This window comes from Fusarium oxysporum, chromosome VIII (genome assembly GCF_013085055.1).
Source record: "Fusarium oxysporum Fo47 chromosome VIII, complete sequence".
Lineage (NCBI taxonomy): Eukaryota > Fungi > Ascomycota > Sordariomycetes > Hypocreales > Nectriaceae > Fusarium > Fusarium oxysporum.
The window spans coordinates 3,405,447-3,424,425 of record NC_072847.1 but is presented as its reverse complement, the minus strand read 5'-3'; the positions used below and the strand labels follow the sequence as shown (position 1 = coordinate 3,424,425).

Below are 18,979 nucleotides of genomic sequence, written 5' to 3'. Positions count from 1 at the left end.
CCGAGACCATCCGCATGTAGTAAATCTCCTACGACCTTTAAGGCCATTTCTAGAGCCGCTATAGATAGCTCTGTTGAATTCTCTATGTTGTTTTGATTACTCAAGCGCAGTAGCCTGGTTGTGTGCAGTTCGATTATCGAGCTATCACAGTCAATGAACCTTGAGTCAGGCCAATGATTCTGTCGAGGATTGACTTACATAAGGTATATGGACAGAACGGAATATGAATGCTGCACATTCAATTGAGATATGCTCAATGCGCCATGTATCTCCTGTTGAAGATATGAATCAAGCTTCCACAATTCATCCTCAATAGATGGCTCTGTGAGCGAAAAAGCTTTCCTGGTCAATTGTAGAACACGTTGCAGACTGAAGGCAGCTTGTATTAAGTGGGGAAATCGACCTGGATTTGTTGGGCTTTGTTCTCTTGAAAAAGACAGGGTTGCCGGGGATGCAGAATATGTTGGACAGGAGGATTCGCTCCATGATACATCGTCCCCTGGCAGAACTTCGCCTACACTAGCTTCGCGGATGATTGGCAATCGGTCGCACTCTTTGGACGAGTAATTATTCAAAATTCCGAGGAAGTAAATTGCCCACCAGACACGCATTCCTTCGTCCTCCACAATTATCGGCCCGACCGAGGGGATGTTCAAGCGCGATATATAACCCAAACTCATGCAGGTCGTTAGAGTTACATACGCATCAGAATAGCAGCCACGACTTTGCTCATACAAGGCAAGCAAGAGACCTGACTGTATTGTAGTAAGTTCATTCCGATAGTGTGCTTGAAAAAGCGAGAATAAGGTTTTGCAGTCATGATATAAACACGACAAGACATCGATGTCTGAAAGAAAATTCGAGGAGCACGGTGGAAGAACAAGAAGAAAGTGAAACAAAAGGCATGCGACTTGAGCACACGGCGTATTCCTCAACGCTGCAGCCTTTTGTCTGATGGTGACAGGGTGAATTATGGGCAGCCATTGGTGTGTAGATTGGAAATAGATGTCGATAACCTCCTGCAATCCCAAACCAAGACCCTCGAGAGTATTGAAGAGAAGCGATGTAAGAACAGCATCCAACTCATGATGCCCTGTTGCAGTCTGGTTCTGCTTCTTTCGTATGCTTCGCAACTGCAGAAGAGATAAGGTAAATAACGGAGGGAGCGCCGTGGTATTAAAGTTGAGAACGGACAGTTCGGTTGATAAATCCTGCAAGGGCATTGGCTGGCTATAACCACATCTCACATTGTGCCTGGTAACTTAGTTAGCGATGCTTCCGAGAGCTATTGTTGCATGATGGGAACCTACTGTGCACAGCGACTACAAGTAGGCAGCTGTCTATCACAGGCACGTTTCTGGGCAGAACACGGGAAGCATGCATTTCTGGCTGATCTTGATGCCGCCATTTGTGGATGGCATGTCGTTTAGAATGAAGATAGGATAATAGTGTTGACTCTATTTCTTCGCAATGAGAGCTATCTAGCCATATTTTCTGAGATTAGTAAGCCACTTATTGGTTGTGGGTCAAACAACCAATCAAACCAACTGTATAGCCCACTTAGTGCCATGCACGGATTTCTGGTCCCCATGCAGCGTCCGTAGGGTAGTTTCTATTTGCCGCAGCGAGATAACCTTTGGATAACTTCTTACTGACTCTGCGTCAGAAGATCCCTAAAGTTCTGAAGCTTTAGACTTGGTAAACCATCCTGGATACGATAACCTTCCCTGAGGTCGAACTCGCCCGTTTCAAACAGAATTCCGAAAGCTGCCAGAAAGCTCTGAATGACATCTTTAGAAACAAACTCGTACATGGGAGGATGACTGGGAAGTTCCGTGATTTTCCCCGACTTCAGCAAGTCGAGAGAGTCATATGTCACTTGTATCTTCTCTCTTCTAACTTCTTCAACAACCTGGACATATTGATTCATTGTCAATTTGTCATTGTAGATGAGCGTCTCTCTCTCCCACTTAGATAGGGAAAGCGATCCGGCGACAAACTTTGCAACATCCATCGTGTAGCTCATGGCAACGGGAACGTCACCGCTTCCCGGCAGCGCCGCAGTACGATTTGCAATATCGATAAAAACGGTCCAGTGATCAAGAGGCGAAATAAGGGGAGGCGAGACGTAGTAATCGATGAAAAAGCCGGTATACCATGCGGAATATTCCAAGTCCGTTGTCTTGAGGAAGTCCATTACAGCGGCCTTGGGTGGACCAAATGGTAGAGGCGAGCTAGCAGAGAGTTAGTCAAAGGTCATGAATATAGAGACCTTACACTACTACTTGCCTCGCGGGGTATTTAATGCCCCAAATACTAGGAATATACCTCGTGGTGACATTGGACTTTTCGGAGGCGACAGCAAGATTCATCTCGTATAATCCGATTGCCTTAGCACTAAGGGCTGAGATAACAGTATCAATTTTGTGATGCTCCAGTAGAGTCTTGATGTTATCGATGTCGCTGTAGTCAACTTGCAGAAATCTTGCACCTATCTCTTTCTCTCCCTCTTCGCTCGTCTGGAGGGTTCGTTAGCCATTGATCATATTCCCTAAGATCGAAGGGATCAAGACTTACCTGTCGACTAAGAATGAAGACATGATGTTTGTTGTCGGCAAGGATCGCCTCAACAATAGCACGACCCAGTCCACGGGAACCCCCTGCAACGGCCACGATAGAAGACATGATGAGACGGTATAAAAGTCCGTGAGGTTGAGAAGTTCTCTTGTGTAGAGCTTGTTTATGGGAAGCGAGTTAGATTCGAATATCGTCATATATAAGCTGAGGGCATAGGAACAGTGCTTTATATAACGGATGTGACTCAATAGCTAGAGCATGCCAAACAGTTCGTCGGAAAGGGCGGATAAGAAATACGTCAGCTTTTCGAACTAGCAGCGCTTTCAAAATGTGCCATCCGCAAGCAAATTCTCTCTAGTTTCGCACCGCAGAATAATCCAAACAAACCTCATTCATATGCAGAAGAGCGGATATGACTTATCTTCCAAATTAGGTTCCAGCCTCGGTTATCGTCGACCAATTAGTAATACATTAATAACAAACCTTGTGCTAGTCTCCATGCAACTGCCGACAGCGGAGGAGTTGACAGATGAGAGCAATATAAAGCAAGAATAATTGATTACAATATGCGGAATGGCAACATTAGGATCGGTCTTTCCCACAGGCAAATCGTTTTGGTTCTAAACTTGTAATGGACGCGCTAAACTGACGCTACTCCGACGCTACTCCGCTATGAACACGGCACTAGTGACTAATTCTCCTTCCTTGCTTCCTGTCTGAAGATGGAGCCTTCGGCCTAGTGTCGGACTAGCGCGGTCGCATATCGATGCTGCAATGCAGCCAATGATGTCTCTGTGTAGAAGCTGGGATAGATACGCTCAAGATCCAAGTCCCCCTCCATCTAGAAATGATGAATTTCTGTACGATCATTCATCTCTTTGCAGTAAATACTGACAATAACATTCATTGCAAGGACATACTACGACGCTTTAGAATTCTTCAACATGACGCACCGCAACGGGGTTGAGGCAGTTCTCACCAAGCTCAGGCCATTGACAAACCAGCTGAGCCCGAACGATCTCATTACCCGGGACCATGACGACTATTCCCGCCATACCGCAACATTTTCTGCCAACGCCAACTGCCAACCTGCTGTTGTACTTATCCCTAGCTGCGCTGACTCCCTCGCCGAAATGATGCGTTTCCTTTACAAGTCAGACTTGGACTTTCACATCCGCGGCCGGGGATTCAAGTCTCCTTCAGCCCGAGATGTCATAGTCAGCCTCCTGGGCTTTACTGACTTTGACTATGACGCCGAGAAGAAGCTCGCAACAGTCGGCGTGGGGATGACGTGGGCTGAGGCCGCGGAGCGAATGAAAGAGCTTGATCCTGAATACAGCTGTAAGTACACTCCCTTCTTGAGAATGAATGATGCGACACAGGGGTTATCATTGTAGCTGACATAGCATCTGTTGGCAGTGACCTATGCCAGGACTCCCAGTGTTGGGGTTGGTGGATCTATTCTTCACGGCGGATTTTCCTGGATGAGCAGCGAATTCGGCATGATATCTGATCCTATCAATTTCATCGATGCGGAAGTCGTAAAGTACGATGGTTCCATCGTCATGGCTTCGACTGAGCCAGAGCTTATGTGGGCCCTCCGAGGGAGTGGAGGTGGTTTTGGCAGTATGTAATTCTTGTCCTTATGCCGCAGGCTCCACAGACTAACTCTACCAGTCATGACAAAGGTTGTGCTACGAGCCCATCAGTATCCAACGAGAATCTGGTCGGGCATGATCTTGATTCCAAAAGATCACTTACAGGCGCTTGCAAGTAAAATCCATGACTTCATATCAAAGCCGCAGCATCCCAAGTTGAACTTTTTGACCTTTGTCGTACAGCAGCACTTGCTCCCTGCGGTATTGGAGACGGGCCAGTTGAGTACTTTCACTGGAGATGTCATTGTTCTCCAAGTTTATGATGCTTGCGGAGAGAACCACGGCCGTGAAGCATTTCGTTGGGCACTGGAGATGCCAGGGGCCATCGACAAGACCAGGGTAGGCGACATTAAATCAGTCCTCGATATGCAGAGTAAGTTTCTCCTCAATTGCAAAGTGCGGCAGATTTGACTCTTCTTTGTAGTGAACATCAGCGGTATGAACAGATCCATGGCCGAATTGCACGTCTTGGCAATGGGCCTTGCGGACGCGAATGAGGATACAGTCCTCCGAGCTCTCACATGGCCTGACAAGATTGCCGCCATCGACAAAGACATTCACAACTTGACCATGATCGTTCCAGAATTCTTTGTCTTCGTAAGAAGTCCTTTATGACCCTTACCGCTGCCGAGGCCGGAAACTAATTTGGACGCAGAGTCCGCCGGTTGGAGGCGTCGCCGAGGTTGCATGGCCTCGGCCCACGAACCTCAGGCATTATATATTGGCAGCAGTTGGCAGCCCATCAGACGGCACGGTGCTACAGAACGAAATGTCGCGTCAACTTATTCAGCATGCCCCGGAAGACATCGTTGGATCACAGGAATACAACGTCCTCCCTACGAGCTCAGATGAATTGGTGGATACTAAACTGGTAAGATATACGTTGTTGATAAAGTCGCACGTCTAACTTGTTCATAGGCCTATGGGTCACACTGGGATAGACTGATTGAGCTGCGTCGAAAGTATGACCCGGAGGTGAGATTCAAGACACTTATTAATCCTTAAGAGAGGTTGTACTATTGAGAAGGTGATAGGTATTGATATCAGGGTAATAGAGGGCTAGGAGAGGAAAATCCATCAAGATAGCTTTAGTAGTATAAGCCGCTCTTAATATAACCGTCGCCTGATCTTGTTAACGTAGCTGCCGCGAGAGTGTTACGTTTGGCAGGCCTGGCATCATTGTTATACAGCACGAAGTGTGTTTTGGAGGGAACTACTAGACTGGCTAGCATAAGGGTATGCACTAAGTGTGGTGTGCTGATATAAGCTCTCAGCCACAGGTCTCAGCTGTCAGCAAAGGAATGTGTACAAGTGCTAATAAATCACGCCGTGGCATAAGATCTAAAGACTCGACCCCAGCATGAAGGTACCTACTGGGGAATATCAACCACGCCAACAATTAGCGCATTGGTGTCTGCTTCACCAAAGTTGCTTCCGCTTGCAACGAGCAACTTCAGGAATTAATTACTAAGAGAGCCAATTAATAAAGCATTTAGGTTGTAATTATAACTTAGTCTGCATATTTAAGATTGAGTTCGTATTAGCAAGCAGTATTGTCGTGGATACAAGGGGGGAGGTACCTGTTATTTATACCTTTTACCCTGGATCGCTTTACTGAGCTGATCAAATCCACTAACACTTGGTGGGAAAGCTAGCTTTCACACAGATGCTTGCCAGCAGCAGCTTCGAACCATGACCCCATCCCCAACGTGTTGAGGCTTGGATCCTTGAGGTTTCCAAATGTGTCGCCACGTCGCATCAGCCGTAGCAATGCACTTGTGCTCTGGATTTACGGGGACGGAGTGGATGTAAGCTTGAGCCTTCTGGCTTATATAGTCCTTGCCGATGATAGCTCGTTGTATTAGAGTAGCTGATATATTGTTTATTGGATGATATTATAGTACTACATATAGAGATATAAACTTTATTATTGAAGCCTTATTTGTCTGGCGTGTTCAAGCCAACTACAGAGGTAGTGTAGTGATAAGTAACCCCAGGTTCTGAAATTGCGGGGAAGTGACTGACATGACATACCAATACAGTTAGTGGATCTGCCTCGGCACTTCAGTGCGGAAATGACGATCTGGAATGGAGCTCGCCTGTCGCGCTGTTCAGCCAACTTGGACCTTCAATACACAAATGTTGATAAGCATATGACATTAGCATATGGCCATGGCCTTTACAATCCATCCGTTGCGTTGGTAGTGATGGCTTCGAGTACCTCGTGGACCCGCTGTAGTCCTTTCTTTGTCTGCCTGCGTGAGCCACCCAGAAGATCCAGCGCACGCAAACTCTTTATTCAAACCAACAACAACAGTCTTCAAACATGTTTATTCGTCGCTCGACCCGTATTTCCGCAATCTATTCTTGAGCCCTGCAAAGTACCCAAAATTCATTCAATTGAATATCTTTTGCCTCCCGCTACAGATTCTCAGACCCCGGTATGTACGCTTGGATCAAAAATCGATGGGCATATTAATATTAGCTCAAAGTCGGCATCTCGGTAACCTTAAGTCAGCATCTCGGTAACCTTGGGTCGGCGCCGTGTGAAACCCGCCGAGCGCTCGGTGTCCACCTTTTGCTCCGATCCTCGGTTACGATAAGGATATCTGCAGAATGGAACAGAAAATTTAATTTCGATACACGAGCAAGATGCCAACTTTATGGTTGACCAACGAATCTGGCTCGGCGGACGAAGTCGAATTTTCACCGCCCTCAAATACGGATGGTCAACAGGAGCTTGGCAATAGACGCAAGTATCTGATCTTATTCATCACCAGCTGGAATTGTCTAGTTGTGACGTTTTCTAGTACATCGCTACTTGTAGCCACTCCCGAGATCGCTTCCGATCTCAAAACCACAACAGAAATCATCAATGCCACGAATGCTGGCGTTCTGGCTGCTATGGGATGCTCCTCGATGATATGGTCTCCCCTCGCTGAGTTAATCGGCCGACGACACAGCTATAATGCCGCTATCCTCTTCATGCTGGCTACATCTGTTGGGACTGCTGTGGCGACAAACTTGCCAGACTTCACAGCGCTGAGAGTACTTTCAGGCCTTACAGGCACGTACTATATGGTAGCTGGTCAGACTATCATTGCTGATATCTACGAGCCTTTTCTTCGCGGTAGAGCTGTCGGTTTAATGCAAGTTGGAAGTGTCGCGGGAACGGCTATAGGTAAACCTTGCAGCAGTGCTCACCGAGATTGAACTTACTAACTCAATGAATAGGACCATGTTTCAGTGGTATAATCATCACTTTTAGCCACTGGCGGAGTATCTACTGGTTGCAGTGTTCAATGACTGGCCTAGGCTTTGTACTCTCTTTCTTCTTCATCCCGACTATTAAGAGCGAGGTTCAGCAACTTCATGGCAAGCTATCAGCATCGGAACGATCTGTCTCGGGAGTCCTCAAAAGATTCAACCCTAGCAAGATTTTAAAGCAGTTTCTCCGGCCACAAGTCTTTCTAGCAGACTTGACATGCGGGTTCCTTGCAATTTCACAATACGGTCTGCTTACATGTGTCAGACACATTATCACTCCTCGATACCATATCACGACGCCCTTGATCAGCGGTCTCTTCTACATTGCACCGGGGATGGGCTTCATCGTTGGGAGTGTCCTAGGTGGGCGTATGTCGGATCATGCTGTCAAGCGATACATTGTGAAACGTGGCGGCAGTCGCCTGCCCAAAGACAGGCTGAACAGCGGACTGGTCCATTTATTTTTCGTACTGCCTGTTTCTTTACTTCTCTATGGATGGAGTTTGGAAAAAGAAATCGGGGGCTTGGCGTTGCCCATCGTCATGGCTTTCTGGATTGGCGTTGGCCTGATGGGGGCTTGGAATGGACTTAATACGTATACCGCTGGTTCGTCCCCATCTTGCCATTAGGAACAAATGTTGACTGGTAATAGAAATATTTCCTGCCGAACGCTCCGAAGTGGTATGCAGCAAGTACGTGTTACAGTATGCTTTTGGTGCGACCATATCGGCTACAATCGTTCCTCTTCTGAATGCAACAGGAGTCGGTTGGACATTCACTATTTGTAGGCACCAAATAGCGTTATTGACAATACTACGCAGGCTAATCAAGATATAGGCACGTTTCTTAAGATCTTCGGTGGACTAATAGTTATTTTTCTTGCAAGAGTTGTCCCGAACACTGGTGTTTGGGAGTATAAAGGCTAGAGCAGTTGCGTTCAGCCGTTAGTTATCTTCACGCCTAGCAAAACCAGTATTGGCCGAAGTGGCATCATAAAGGCCACATGCTTTGTTGCTGAAGATGCATTAGATGTTAAAAAATGGAAATCGAGGCATCGTTTGATTCCGTCTTTGAGCAAGCATCTTACTCGGGACCCACACGAAGCGGCGTTTTAGATCATAGCCGGCTTGTATATAAACTCTCCATTAAATTAGAATTTTTGTGTCTTGGATGCCTGGCGTCTTAGTATGGTATTTTGCTAATTTGATTACCAAAGCAGGTGTCCTAAGATAGTATAGCTGTCAGCGTAAAGATAACGGCCTCGACTCATGCCTTTTGCTCGGCTAAAAGTTGTCCTCCCCATTGGACATAGGCCTAGACTCTACAGTTAAGATGTAACATGTGACCATTACATCAGGTCTCTGCACCCTTGTGCAAGGTTTCTTTTTTCCGCCAGTAGACACCGCCCAACTCTCTCCAAGTCTTAAGTTGTTTTGTCCAAGCTATAAGCCAAAACTTACAGCCCACGTATCGACCAACCTTTTTTCTGAACAGTCGTGATTTCGCCAGAGACTATACATACATTGCCCACTCACCATGTCTCGACCATGAGCCATTGTCAAGGTTATTGACCATCTCGTCCTCACTTGTAACAACGTACCTATTACGACCGAGTGGTATGCCAAGCATCTCGGCATGAAAATAGAGACCTTTACCTCACCCAGCGACCCTTATTCCATGCCACGAACTGCCTTGAAGTTCGGCACGCACAAGTTCAACCTGCACCAGCAGGGTAAAGAGTTTGAACCTAAGGCATCTAGTTCTCTACCCGGCACCGCGTGCATCTGCTTCATAGTCTGAGACGGTTTCAAGCTCCAGAGATTAATCAAGAGGTTTAGTAATAATAGTATACGGGTCCTTGAAGGTGATAAGATCCTTAATAGAGCCGGGGCTCTTAGAAAAGTTCGGAGCATCTATTTTCGTGATCCGGATGGGAACCTAATTGAGCAAGTTGGGACTATTCTACTGCGGCATCTAAATAGTCTTTTCCACAAGATTCATACTAAGAACTCTACTCTATTTAGACTCTCTAGTTATACTGAATAGGGACCTACGTACTTGACGATTGCAACTGTGGAGCTATAAATATCAATCAGAGAAATAAGCGGTAGCGAATAAAGACGAATCGGCTGCATAGATTAGGGGGGTTGGAGAGTGCCGGTTATCTGCCGTCTGTTAAACCCTGGGACGAATAAGCTGTTGTAGGACAAGGTAAAATTGTGTCAGTAGTGGATGTAAAAATCGAAACTTTCATGAAAAGCTGTTTGATCGCCGTGTGCTACGAAAACCGTGACAATAAGAAATGTCAATTATTTGTATGTTTGTTGACGTATTGTTTCAAAGTATAGTGTTCAGAATATTCATAACACGAATGCGCCGCACTCACCCTCGATATGTCAATTATCTGTATATTCGACTTGTTCTTGGTCATCAATGCCAAATATACTAGCACAAACGCTCCGAAATACTTCTAGTCCATAAATCAATACATAGATATAACCAAAGATAGAGGTACCAATATTCGCATTTCTAGGCTTACACGAGGTTACAAACACGTACCGCGACCGAGAGGATTCAGACGAGAACAGGGAGTATAGACCACACAGCTTAATTATGGAGTAGTTCGTCGAGGAGGCTGGAACGAGGCTGGGGGAGGAAGACAATACCATTGACAAGGAATATTGTGCCGTATGCGCACTGTGACGTTCCGTCCCTGCTTGTAGATCTATGCATGCAACAACGTTCCAAGAATAGCTCATGACCAACCTTTTTTGAGTGTCGGAACGGAACTTGCTTAGAGTTGAGAAGAAAAAGTATTTCTTGGCGGCATCAGGATATCCCATTCGGTCGCTCACGGTCATTTCACACTCAACGACATTGATAGATATCACTCCATCGCTGTGGGTCTTATGTCTTTTATCTCCCACGAGTCACATGCTCAAGCCTTGTATCCAGACCTTGCATCTAATTGAGATATCATGTGATCGAATTTGTGACTATTCAGAGCCTAAAATACTGCATCTTTTCTCATGACATTGGACGTCGAACAAGATGCTGGAACGAAGCACACGAGGCTTTGGCATAAGCGATGACTTTTAGGGGTATTAAGTCGATTGGTTGAAAAGGTCTTTCTGCCCCTTAGAGATAACGTGTACAGTGCTACTGACAATAGAACTACGTGGAGACCTAAAATATTGGTCGTAGACTTCCATCAAGTATTACATATGCAGCACGAGGTCTTTACATCGACATTATCCTCTCCGTCTGGCTAGACCGCTTATATATAGAGCGATGTTATTCCAAAAGCGCAAGAATTACCACAGTTTGTGGTCCGAGGCGTTTGAAGCTCGGCGGCCATCATCGCCACATCCAACGGCATCCTTCCTTAGTAGTCATAGTCCTTGCTGTAGAAAAGATGGTCAAACCCCGCTGGGAGGATACTATAAGCTGAGTCTTGATAACATCGATAGGGTTAAAGAGGGTGGTGGCTACTAAAGGCGCAAAAACAGACGATACACTTCGCGCGATCGTGTGATCGGTCAACTTACACTTGTTGACCAAGAGATGCTTGAATAGATCATACGATGATAGTTGACTCGCCGTCATAGCTGCACCTCGGATGCAGTTGGCCAAGCACCCTATAGGAAACTCCTCTATCCTTCCTCTTGTGCCAGAATTGACAGCGCGTTAAAGATCTGACGGTAGTTTTTGCAGAGCTAAGTTGGTAATGATTGCTCATTTTGCATTCGTACGTTGGCAATATTAGCGGGATTCCACGAAACCGCCGCAAAATCTCGAAAGTGCTGCCACAGGAGCCAGGGCGAATATCGGTGGTGTTGAAAAAGATCTGCCGATTGTCTCCTTGATAGTCTCATAAATTGCGAACCGTGTAGAGCCGTAAGTAACGGCACAAACGTTTTTATGGCTGATGTCAACAAAGAATCCAGGAGTTGTTTACGTACATTGTCTCAGTATCCCAGACGACAGCTAAGTCAGGGTTAAGAACAGCACGAGCTCAGAGGTCCAGGCTTGCACATACACCGGTGTAGAAACCACGTATACCTTCCACGCGAAGTATCCCTTTGATTGTATCCCAAGTCCTTCTCTCGATGGCGGCGGTTTGCATGCAGATCTTGACTACAATTCATCAACATGGCGCATAGAAAAAGTCGGGTAGATGGAGAACAAGCTCAGGTCAAGAGGATTAGACACGACGACAGCCATACATGATGCTGAGCCACACAGCCATTTGGGGTAATTAACTGATGCGATTTCCATTTAGGCTCATCAAATCCTTCCGAGTAGATCGATATCAACGTCTACCGCCAAAATTTGTTCGTTCAGAGTGATTACTTGGTTATCGTTGGCGATAGGTCAACGCCATCAGTTTTGGAACTCGTACTTACAAAATCAATCTATCAATCTCGGAGGTCCTCGTTTGCTCCTCACTCTTCATCGATTAACTATTTAAATATACCACAACGATAGATGTCATGAGAACCACTGGTTCTCATGTACTTTTAAAGTCATAGGGTACAACATATAATAGATTTAACAGATTAGCCAAACATTAATACACTATTAATATAAACAGGGGCTATAGTATATGTACGTAGTATTAAGAAAGTATCACAAGGTTAGAATAGTTAGATAAGGAGAAAACATAGAGTTAAGCTATCTGAACCAGGCAGACAAATGCTGCCACAGGTTATCGGGCATAACCTTAACTGCCGCCCTTTCCAAGCTCTTCGAATGGGCTCCAGCCATTCTCAAGCCTAGTCACCACTCGTTTCGTCGCGTCGTCCAAGTCCTCCTCTGGCAGGCCTAGGACACTATTTGCAATCTCCTTGTCGGTAAAATCACTCGCGATATTACCAGGCAAGAATGTATTTGCACAGAGCCATTTTATAAAGCCGCGCTGACTTCCTTCTCTCATTTCCTCTTCCCCTTCCTTAACCCGCTGCGCTGACGATTCATACTTTATATCCCAGTCGTCGTCGGTGGTGCCCAGAACCCGATGTAGGCTGTCTAGGATGTCCCTTTGCGAGATACTAAAGCTGCTGATTAAGACGTTCCTATTCTTGTAGCCGGCAAGTGAGGGGGATGTGATAGTCTCGGGAAGGCTTAGCAAGCTAACTAAAGCGAGCCCACACTGTTCCCATGTACTAACGGTGATGGTACGCTTGCCATCATCGAAGAAGGTGATTTTGCGGTCCCTAATGGAGAACCCAAATGATGACTCCCCCATCGCCAAAGTCCACTCATACCAGAAACCGCAGCATAGGACAACAGAGGCTGCACCGCTTCTTTGGATATCAGATACGCGGTTTGCAATGCCACCTCTAATAATGCTCGTATAAAGATCTTGTTCGCAGAGATTGTCTTGGTATATCGGATAGCTGAATGCGTTGGGCATGACATATGGAACACCAGCCTCAGCCGCTGCCTTAACGATTTTGGCATGAGTCTCCTCTGGGGCTGTAGCAGCCAGAGTTATTACTAAGAAGTGCTGCCCTTTTAAAGCCTCAGCAATTGACTGCACGTCCTCGTAGTTGACCCTGATGATATTGGCACCCATGGGCAGCTGACTCTTACTATCAAAGCGAGATAATGCCGTCACCACATGGTTGCCAGCCTGGATCAGGGCTCTGGCGAAAGCGCCTCCGATGTGACCGCCAGCCTTGAAGTAGTCAGTATCGTCTCGCTTAGAAGTTCTGAAGATTAAGACAGGACATACCCCAACTATAGCAACATTCTGAATAGCGGACATGTTGTACAAAGCTATGCAGCTGAGTTTGAATTGAAGATAATGTTAAACTTATTAGTAGAGATCTTATAGAAGTTGAGATCTTTTTTAATAGTTAAAGAGGATTAAGACTGCCTGGCCGCTACGACTTTATGTAGATAAAGAGCTATGGATATCCTGGAGTTAAGCGGAGGTAAAAGGGACTACATTTATTGTGCTAACTGCTTATAATTAATGTACTAATATCCTGTACTGGAGGTAAACACCAATCTCCGAGCCAAACTCCGTATACCTAGTGACCTTATCCTAGTATAAGGTTTGGGACTCTTAATTAGCCAATCTTAACAGCCTTTATGTCCCGCTTTCGGCTCCGCGGAACCCGTATACTATACGGGACTGGTTAACCTAAGTAAGAAGTGTAGGATATAGCCATTAGAGAGGCTCCATGCTTGGAAGAGCTCTACCTTATAGGTCTCTATGTTTTATACTCTTTTATAGGCTTATAGTCTCTGGAATATCATTTATTGCAAATTTACACAAGTTCTATATAAAGACCACATTCTAGTACACCTTAGCCAGCTAAAGGCTTTAAGCATCTATCTCAAGACCCTTTATATCATTTAATAGAGTTTTTGTTATCTTCAGCATGGATTAGAAGACTTAGGGCCTCTTTTACTATAAGACTTAATTGGCGTTATGCCGATGTCTTAGTATATGGATGCTATACTATGCTAATAATAACATTTCTTAAAGCTAGTAAGAAATTATTAAATCAGTAGTATTATATAATAGAGTCTATTTATATAATTCTAAAAGGTACTTAAATTACTTAAATTATAGGTAGATATTATAAGTATTATATATATAATATTATTATTATAATACTAATAAAATAAAATAATAAATAACTACTTAATATAAATAAATAACTATTAAAATTAAAAACCTTATATAATTATTAATATAATTAAGTATTAAGTTATAAAATAATATTTAGGGTTATAGGTAATAAAAGTTAAAAGACTTAAAGTTAAAAATAAATTAATTAAATTATATAATAAGACATATAATTTACTTATACTTTATTTAAAAGTTAAAATTGCTATTAAGGAATACATAAAGTAAAGCCAAAGGTATTAAAGTAAGATACTAAAATAAGATATTTATTTTTAATATAATATAATATAAGGTATTATATATTATATTAAAAAATATAATAACCTTAATATTAAGTCTTAATAGATTATATAATTACTGCCTTAAACCTTAAGATTTAACTAACTAAGTAGCCTTAATCTATAAGTATAATAAAGATATTTCTCTTATCCTTAATAGGCTAAATACCTTCTTTATTATTACCTTTTTAAGGTAATTACTACTAAGGCTTTAACCCTAAAAGGCTATATTAAAATAAGCTAAAAACCCTTACTTTTATTATAAGATATATTATTATATAATTATTATTAATAATAGTTAATTAGGCTATAATTATTTAATTATAATAATTAATTATTATATAACTAGCCTTCTAATATAAATTAATAATTTTAATATTAAAGAGATCTTAAATTTATATTTCTTTTTTTATTATTATAAAATTATAGTTAAAGACTTATTATATATTAATAAATTATAATTAATATAATAAGTTCATCTTATAATTTTTAATTACTAAATATAACTTTATAATAGTATATAAAATATATTTATTATTAGATATATTATAAGTTAAATAAAGGCATTAAAAACCTAGCTAATTACTTAAAATAAGGTTAAGGTATATTAAGGTAATAATAAGCCTTTATTAATAGTAGTATATTAAGTAGTAATAATAGTTTATATTAGATATAGTTTATAAAGTTAAAATATATAATTAAGTTAATTAAATTAATAATATAAATATTTTATTATAAGAATTAAGGGCTATTATAAGGTAAAGGAGGGGAAGTAAGGAGGAAAAAAGGGGGAAAACGGTAAATTAAGAAAAAAAGGTTTTAGTATTTAGGGAAAAACTATAAATATTAGTAGATTAAGGCTAGCTTAGCAGGTTAGTAATAGAATAGATTAGGTTATAAAATAATATAGTAGGAGAAATATAAGTTAAGGATAAATATAGTTAGATAATACTTAGGACTTAAACTTTATATATAAAATTTAAAAAAAAGAATAATTATATAAATTATAGTATTTTTCTTTAATATTATAAAAGAATCCTATTTAATATATATATCCTTATAGTTTACTCAAGTAGCCTATTTAAGTAGCTTGTTTATGTATCTTATTTATGTATCTCGTTTAAGATATATAACACTAAGTTGAGGGCTGCCCCAGATCTGTTATATAGGATGAGGCTTAGTTAAACCTGTTAATGCCGAAAGAAGTTCAGATGCTATCTATAACAATGCGATATTTAACAGTCTAATGACTATCGTTGCCAAGGTTTTGCATATCTCCATCTAGCTAGTCGTAAAGACATTGTGTGTAACTATTTCTCCGGGTGTCAGATGACTTAAGGCATTAGTTAATGAGGCAAAACAACTAATTAGAAACTTCTAAGTTTACCCCAGATTATCCTAAGCTTGCCTAGGTATTTTTTCACTTAGGATCCAGGTCTTGGACTAAGGTTAGTTTTCTGCTATCTCCCAACTAGCCTCTGCTTTAATAGCTCCAATATTAGGGAGTCGGATGCACCTCGGAGCTCCATGAGCCAGCCATGCCTCCTTTAGACGCATTAGGTCGCATATAAATTAATTACTCCAGTAAAAAAACCAGAGAAACCTTGTACGGGGCGGAAAGACAGCAGATGACGTTTGTCTAAATATGGAGGCGTACAACCGGGCTCTCTGGAAGACGGGGAGTGACCATGGCCCGGCCGTCGTATGTAGCGTTGTTTAGAGCCACTGGCACATTAAGACTTAATAAATATAAGTAGAGCAGAGTTTCAGACCTCTTCAGGGCCATCAAGGCAAACACTGCACATCTTTCACCCTTCACTGCCTTTGCATTCAAATTTGAAACCATGGCTCGTGTGCAGTGCCTTCTGGCCTTATTGGCATCCACGCATCTGGCCATAGCACAGAATGGCTCTCACTTCAAGATGATCCCCGTCTATCCCTCCCGTATATGCCTAAACCAGCGGCGTTGAGGTTTCGACAGAGACTAACCCGAGCAATAGCTCCCATGACTGGTAAAAATGACGACTTCAAACTCACCCTCGAAGAGAAATCAAGCCTGGTCGATGGCACTGATGGACCTTGCGGTGGAAACATTGCGCCGATTCCTCGCCTAAGCTTCAAAGGAATATGCCTTCAGGATTCCCCTCTAGGCGTCAGAGAGGCCGACTTCGTTACTACTTTTCCACCAGGAATCACAGCTGGTGCAAGCTTCGATAGGGCTATGATTCGAGAGCGCGGGCTTCTCATGGCAGAGGAGTTTCGAGCAAAAGGAATCAACATCGCTTGGTAGTGAGTCCTGCTTATACAGACTCGCGGTCTGATCCAGTCACTAACCTTGGGTGCTATACAGGCCCGTCGCAGGACCTCTTGGCCGGTCGGCCCTCGGCGGACGCAATTGGGAAGGATTCGGGGCCGACCCTTACCTTGCCGGCATTGCTGTCTCGGAAACAATCGCCGCATTTACGGAGCATGGCGTGTAAACCACTATCAAACACTTCATCGGAAACGAGCTGAGACGATGCGAAACCCTACGATGCGCAAGGATGGGACAGTCATACAAAACTCTTTGAGCTCGAATATCGATGACCGCACTATGCACGAGCTTTACATGTGGCCCTTTGCGGACGGCATCCGCGCTGGTGCCGACCATGCTATGTGCTCGTATCAGCTACTCAACCAGACACATGCGTGCGCAAACTCCAAAGCGCTCAATGGTCTTCTAAAGGGGGCGAGTTAGGGCTCCAGGGTTCCATCTTGTCGGATTGGTTCGCAACGCATTCTGGAGTCTCTTCAATCAACGCAGGACTTGGCCTCAACATGCCAGGTGGCTGGGCTTCGCCATACTTCATGAACATGTCGCAGTATGTTGAGAACGGCGATATTTCCGAGGAGCGCCTTGATGACATGGTTCGCCGTATCTTGACGCCCTACTTTCGCCACAAACAGAACAGCCCAGATTATCCCGCTCTCGACCTCAGCTTAAACGAGTTCAAGGAACAAGAGACCGCGGCCACGGGAAACACCATTCTCCTGCCAGCGACGCCTGAAGAGATACCTATGTGGAACATAGGCGGGACCAAGAACCGCGACGTCCGCAAGGATCACGGCAAATTTGTTCGGGAGCTTGGTGCAGCTGGTGCAGTCCTCCTGAAGAATGACGGTGCACTGCCGTTCAAGGCCCCCAGGAACATTGCCGTTTTCGGCAATGACGCAGCAGACTTGAGTCAGGGACAATTCGCGCTAAACCCCATCGACCCCATCGGCCCTGAAATGGGTGCAAATACCCAAGGCAGCGGGTCCGGCACTGGTCGTTTCTCGTACTTCGTATCCCCACTACAGGCGATTAAGGAACGCATGGGTAGTGACTTGGTGCAGTACATCCTGGACAACAAGGCGATCGCTAGCAACATTGGAAGCATCTACCCTGCCCCAGAGGCTTGCCTTGTCTTTGTCAAGAGCCATATCGGTGAAGCGACCGACCGCGAAACCCTGGGCCTTGATTGGGATGGCAATGCAATCATCGACGCTGTCAGCCAAAAATGCAATAACACTATTGTTACCCATACAGGCGGTCCTAACAATACGCCTTGGGCAGACAACCCGAATGTTACAGCAATCATCGCTGGTCACCTACCAGGCCAGGAGATTGGCCATTCCATCGCAGATATTCTTTGGGGCGATTTGAACCCAAGTGGCAAGCTTCCATACACCATTGCCCACAACGAGTCTGATTTTAATGCCTCCGTCGTCAACTTGACTGGCTCTACCGGTATTGACTCCTGGCAGTCTGCCTTTACCGAAGGCTTGTACACTGATTACCAACACTTTAGCGAAAGCGACATTGAACCACTGTACGAGTTTGGGTTTAGCCTGAGCTATACTACTTTCAGCGTCAAGCTTGGCTCAGTGACGAAACTCGTGCGAAATGCCTCTCCTATGCCGCTGAACCGTCCAACCCAGCCTGGCGGTAACCCGGCTTTATTCGAGCCTCTGGTGAAGGTTACCATTACTGTGCAGAACACGGGCAAGCTTGCAGGGGCGACGGTTCCGCACCTCTACCTATCTCTGCCCGATTCTGCGCCTCGCGGGACCCCTGTCAAGGTGCTTCGAGGATTTGACAAGACAAAGAAGCTCTCGCCGAATCAAAGCCAAAAGATCTCGTTTGTGCTTAGAAGGAAGGACATGAGCTTCTGGGACGTTACTAAGCAGGATTGGCTTATTCCGAAGGGTCGGTTTTCTATCAAGGTTGGTTTCTCCAGCCGTGATCTGCCTGTCGAAGGATCTGTCGTTTTCTAAATTTATATAGGTCATAGATTATGTTACCTGCCTACCTACCTACCTACCTACACCGTATATATCTACCAGACATATTAGTTATATTCTCTATTTTGTATATTTCTTAGGCATATTACATATTTATTATATCCAAATAAATATCCTTATTATGAACTAGGTCAGAATGTTGATCATAATTTGGTCACTAGGGACTCATCGTACTTAGCTCGCTACCTGACTAAATCCGCTGTACGAGCGAGGTTCGTTCCCAAAACCACCTA

The 18,979-nt window shown here is 44.0% G+C and overlaps 6 protein-coding genes across 6 annotated transcripts; 4 read left to right on the top strand and 2 right to left on the bottom strand.

The window, feature by feature from the left end:
• Positions 1 to 1,648: 1,648 nt before the first annotated feature.
• Positions 1,649 to 2,685, bottom strand: FOBCDRAFT_141176 (uncharacterized protein; the record flags this gene model as incomplete). The annotated part of the gene is made up of 3 exons (XM_059608121.1): positions 1,649 to 2,234; positions 2,278 to 2,519; positions 2,578 to 2,685. 3 exons carry the CDS (start codon positions 2,683 to 2,685, stop codon positions 1,649 to 1,651), a joined length of 936 nt encoding a protein of 311 aa, XP_059465684.1.
• Positions 2,686 to 3,521: 836 nt separating this feature from the next.
• FOBCDRAFT_278620 (FAD binding domain-containing protein) lies at positions 3,522 to 5,240 on the top strand (the record flags this gene model as incomplete). Its single annotated transcript, XM_031187596.3, has 6 exons — positions 3,522 to 3,918; positions 3,997 to 4,203; positions 4,255 to 4,608; positions 4,660 to 4,832; positions 4,891 to 5,106; positions 5,154 to 5,240. The coding sequence occupies 6 exons, from the start codon at positions 3,522 to 3,524 to the stop codon at positions 5,238 to 5,240; spliced, it is 1,434 nt and encodes a 477-aa protein (XP_031034861.3).
• Positions 5,241 to 6,815: 1,575 nt separating this feature from the next.
• On the top strand, positions 6,816 to 8,690 carry FOBCDRAFT_230449 (major facilitator superfamily domain-containing protein). Its single transcript, XM_059609833.1, has 3 exons — positions 6,816 to 7,416; positions 7,470 to 8,108; positions 8,155 to 8,690. The coding sequence occupies exons 1-3, from the start codon at positions 6,888 to 6,890 to the stop codon at positions 8,337 to 8,339; spliced, it is 1,353 nt and encodes a 450-aa protein (XP_059467790.1). The 5' UTR covers positions 6,816 to 6,887; the 3' UTR covers positions 8,340 to 8,690.
• A 369-nt stretch (positions 8,691 to 9,059) lies between these two features.
• FOBCDRAFT_142612 (uncharacterized protein) lies at positions 9,060 to 9,548 on the top strand (the record flags this gene model as incomplete). The annotated part of the gene is given in 2 exon segments (XM_054706644.2): positions 9,060 to 9,296; positions 9,315 to 9,548. Coding segments are annotated over 2 exon segments (471 nt in total), but the record flags the coding sequence as incomplete, so codon positions are not given.
• A 2,562-nt stretch (positions 9,549 to 12,110) lies between these two features.
• Positions 12,111 to 13,349, bottom strand: FOBCDRAFT_230442 (uncharacterized protein). The gene is made up of 2 exons (XM_054706643.2): positions 13,240 to 13,349; positions 12,111 to 13,182 (listed from the first exon to the last, which is right to left on the bottom strand). The coding sequence occupies exons 1-2, from the start codon at positions 13,270 to 13,272 to the stop codon at positions 12,226 to 12,228; spliced, it is 990 nt and encodes a 329-aa protein (XP_054562618.1). The 5' UTR covers positions 13,273 to 13,349; the 3' UTR covers positions 12,111 to 12,225.
• A 3,079-nt stretch (positions 13,350 to 16,428) lies between these two features.
• Positions 16,429 to 18,719, top strand: FOBCDRAFT_243015 (avenacinase; the record flags this gene model as incomplete). Its single annotated transcript, XM_054706642.2, has 4 exons — positions 16,429 to 16,709; positions 16,774 to 16,897; positions 16,939 to 17,084; positions 17,129 to 18,719. The coding sequence occupies 4 exons, from the start codon at positions 16,429 to 16,431 to the stop codon at positions 18,717 to 18,719; spliced, it is 2,142 nt and encodes a 713-aa protein (XP_054562617.2).
• Between the last annotated feature and the right edge of the window lie 260 nt (positions 18,720 to 18,979).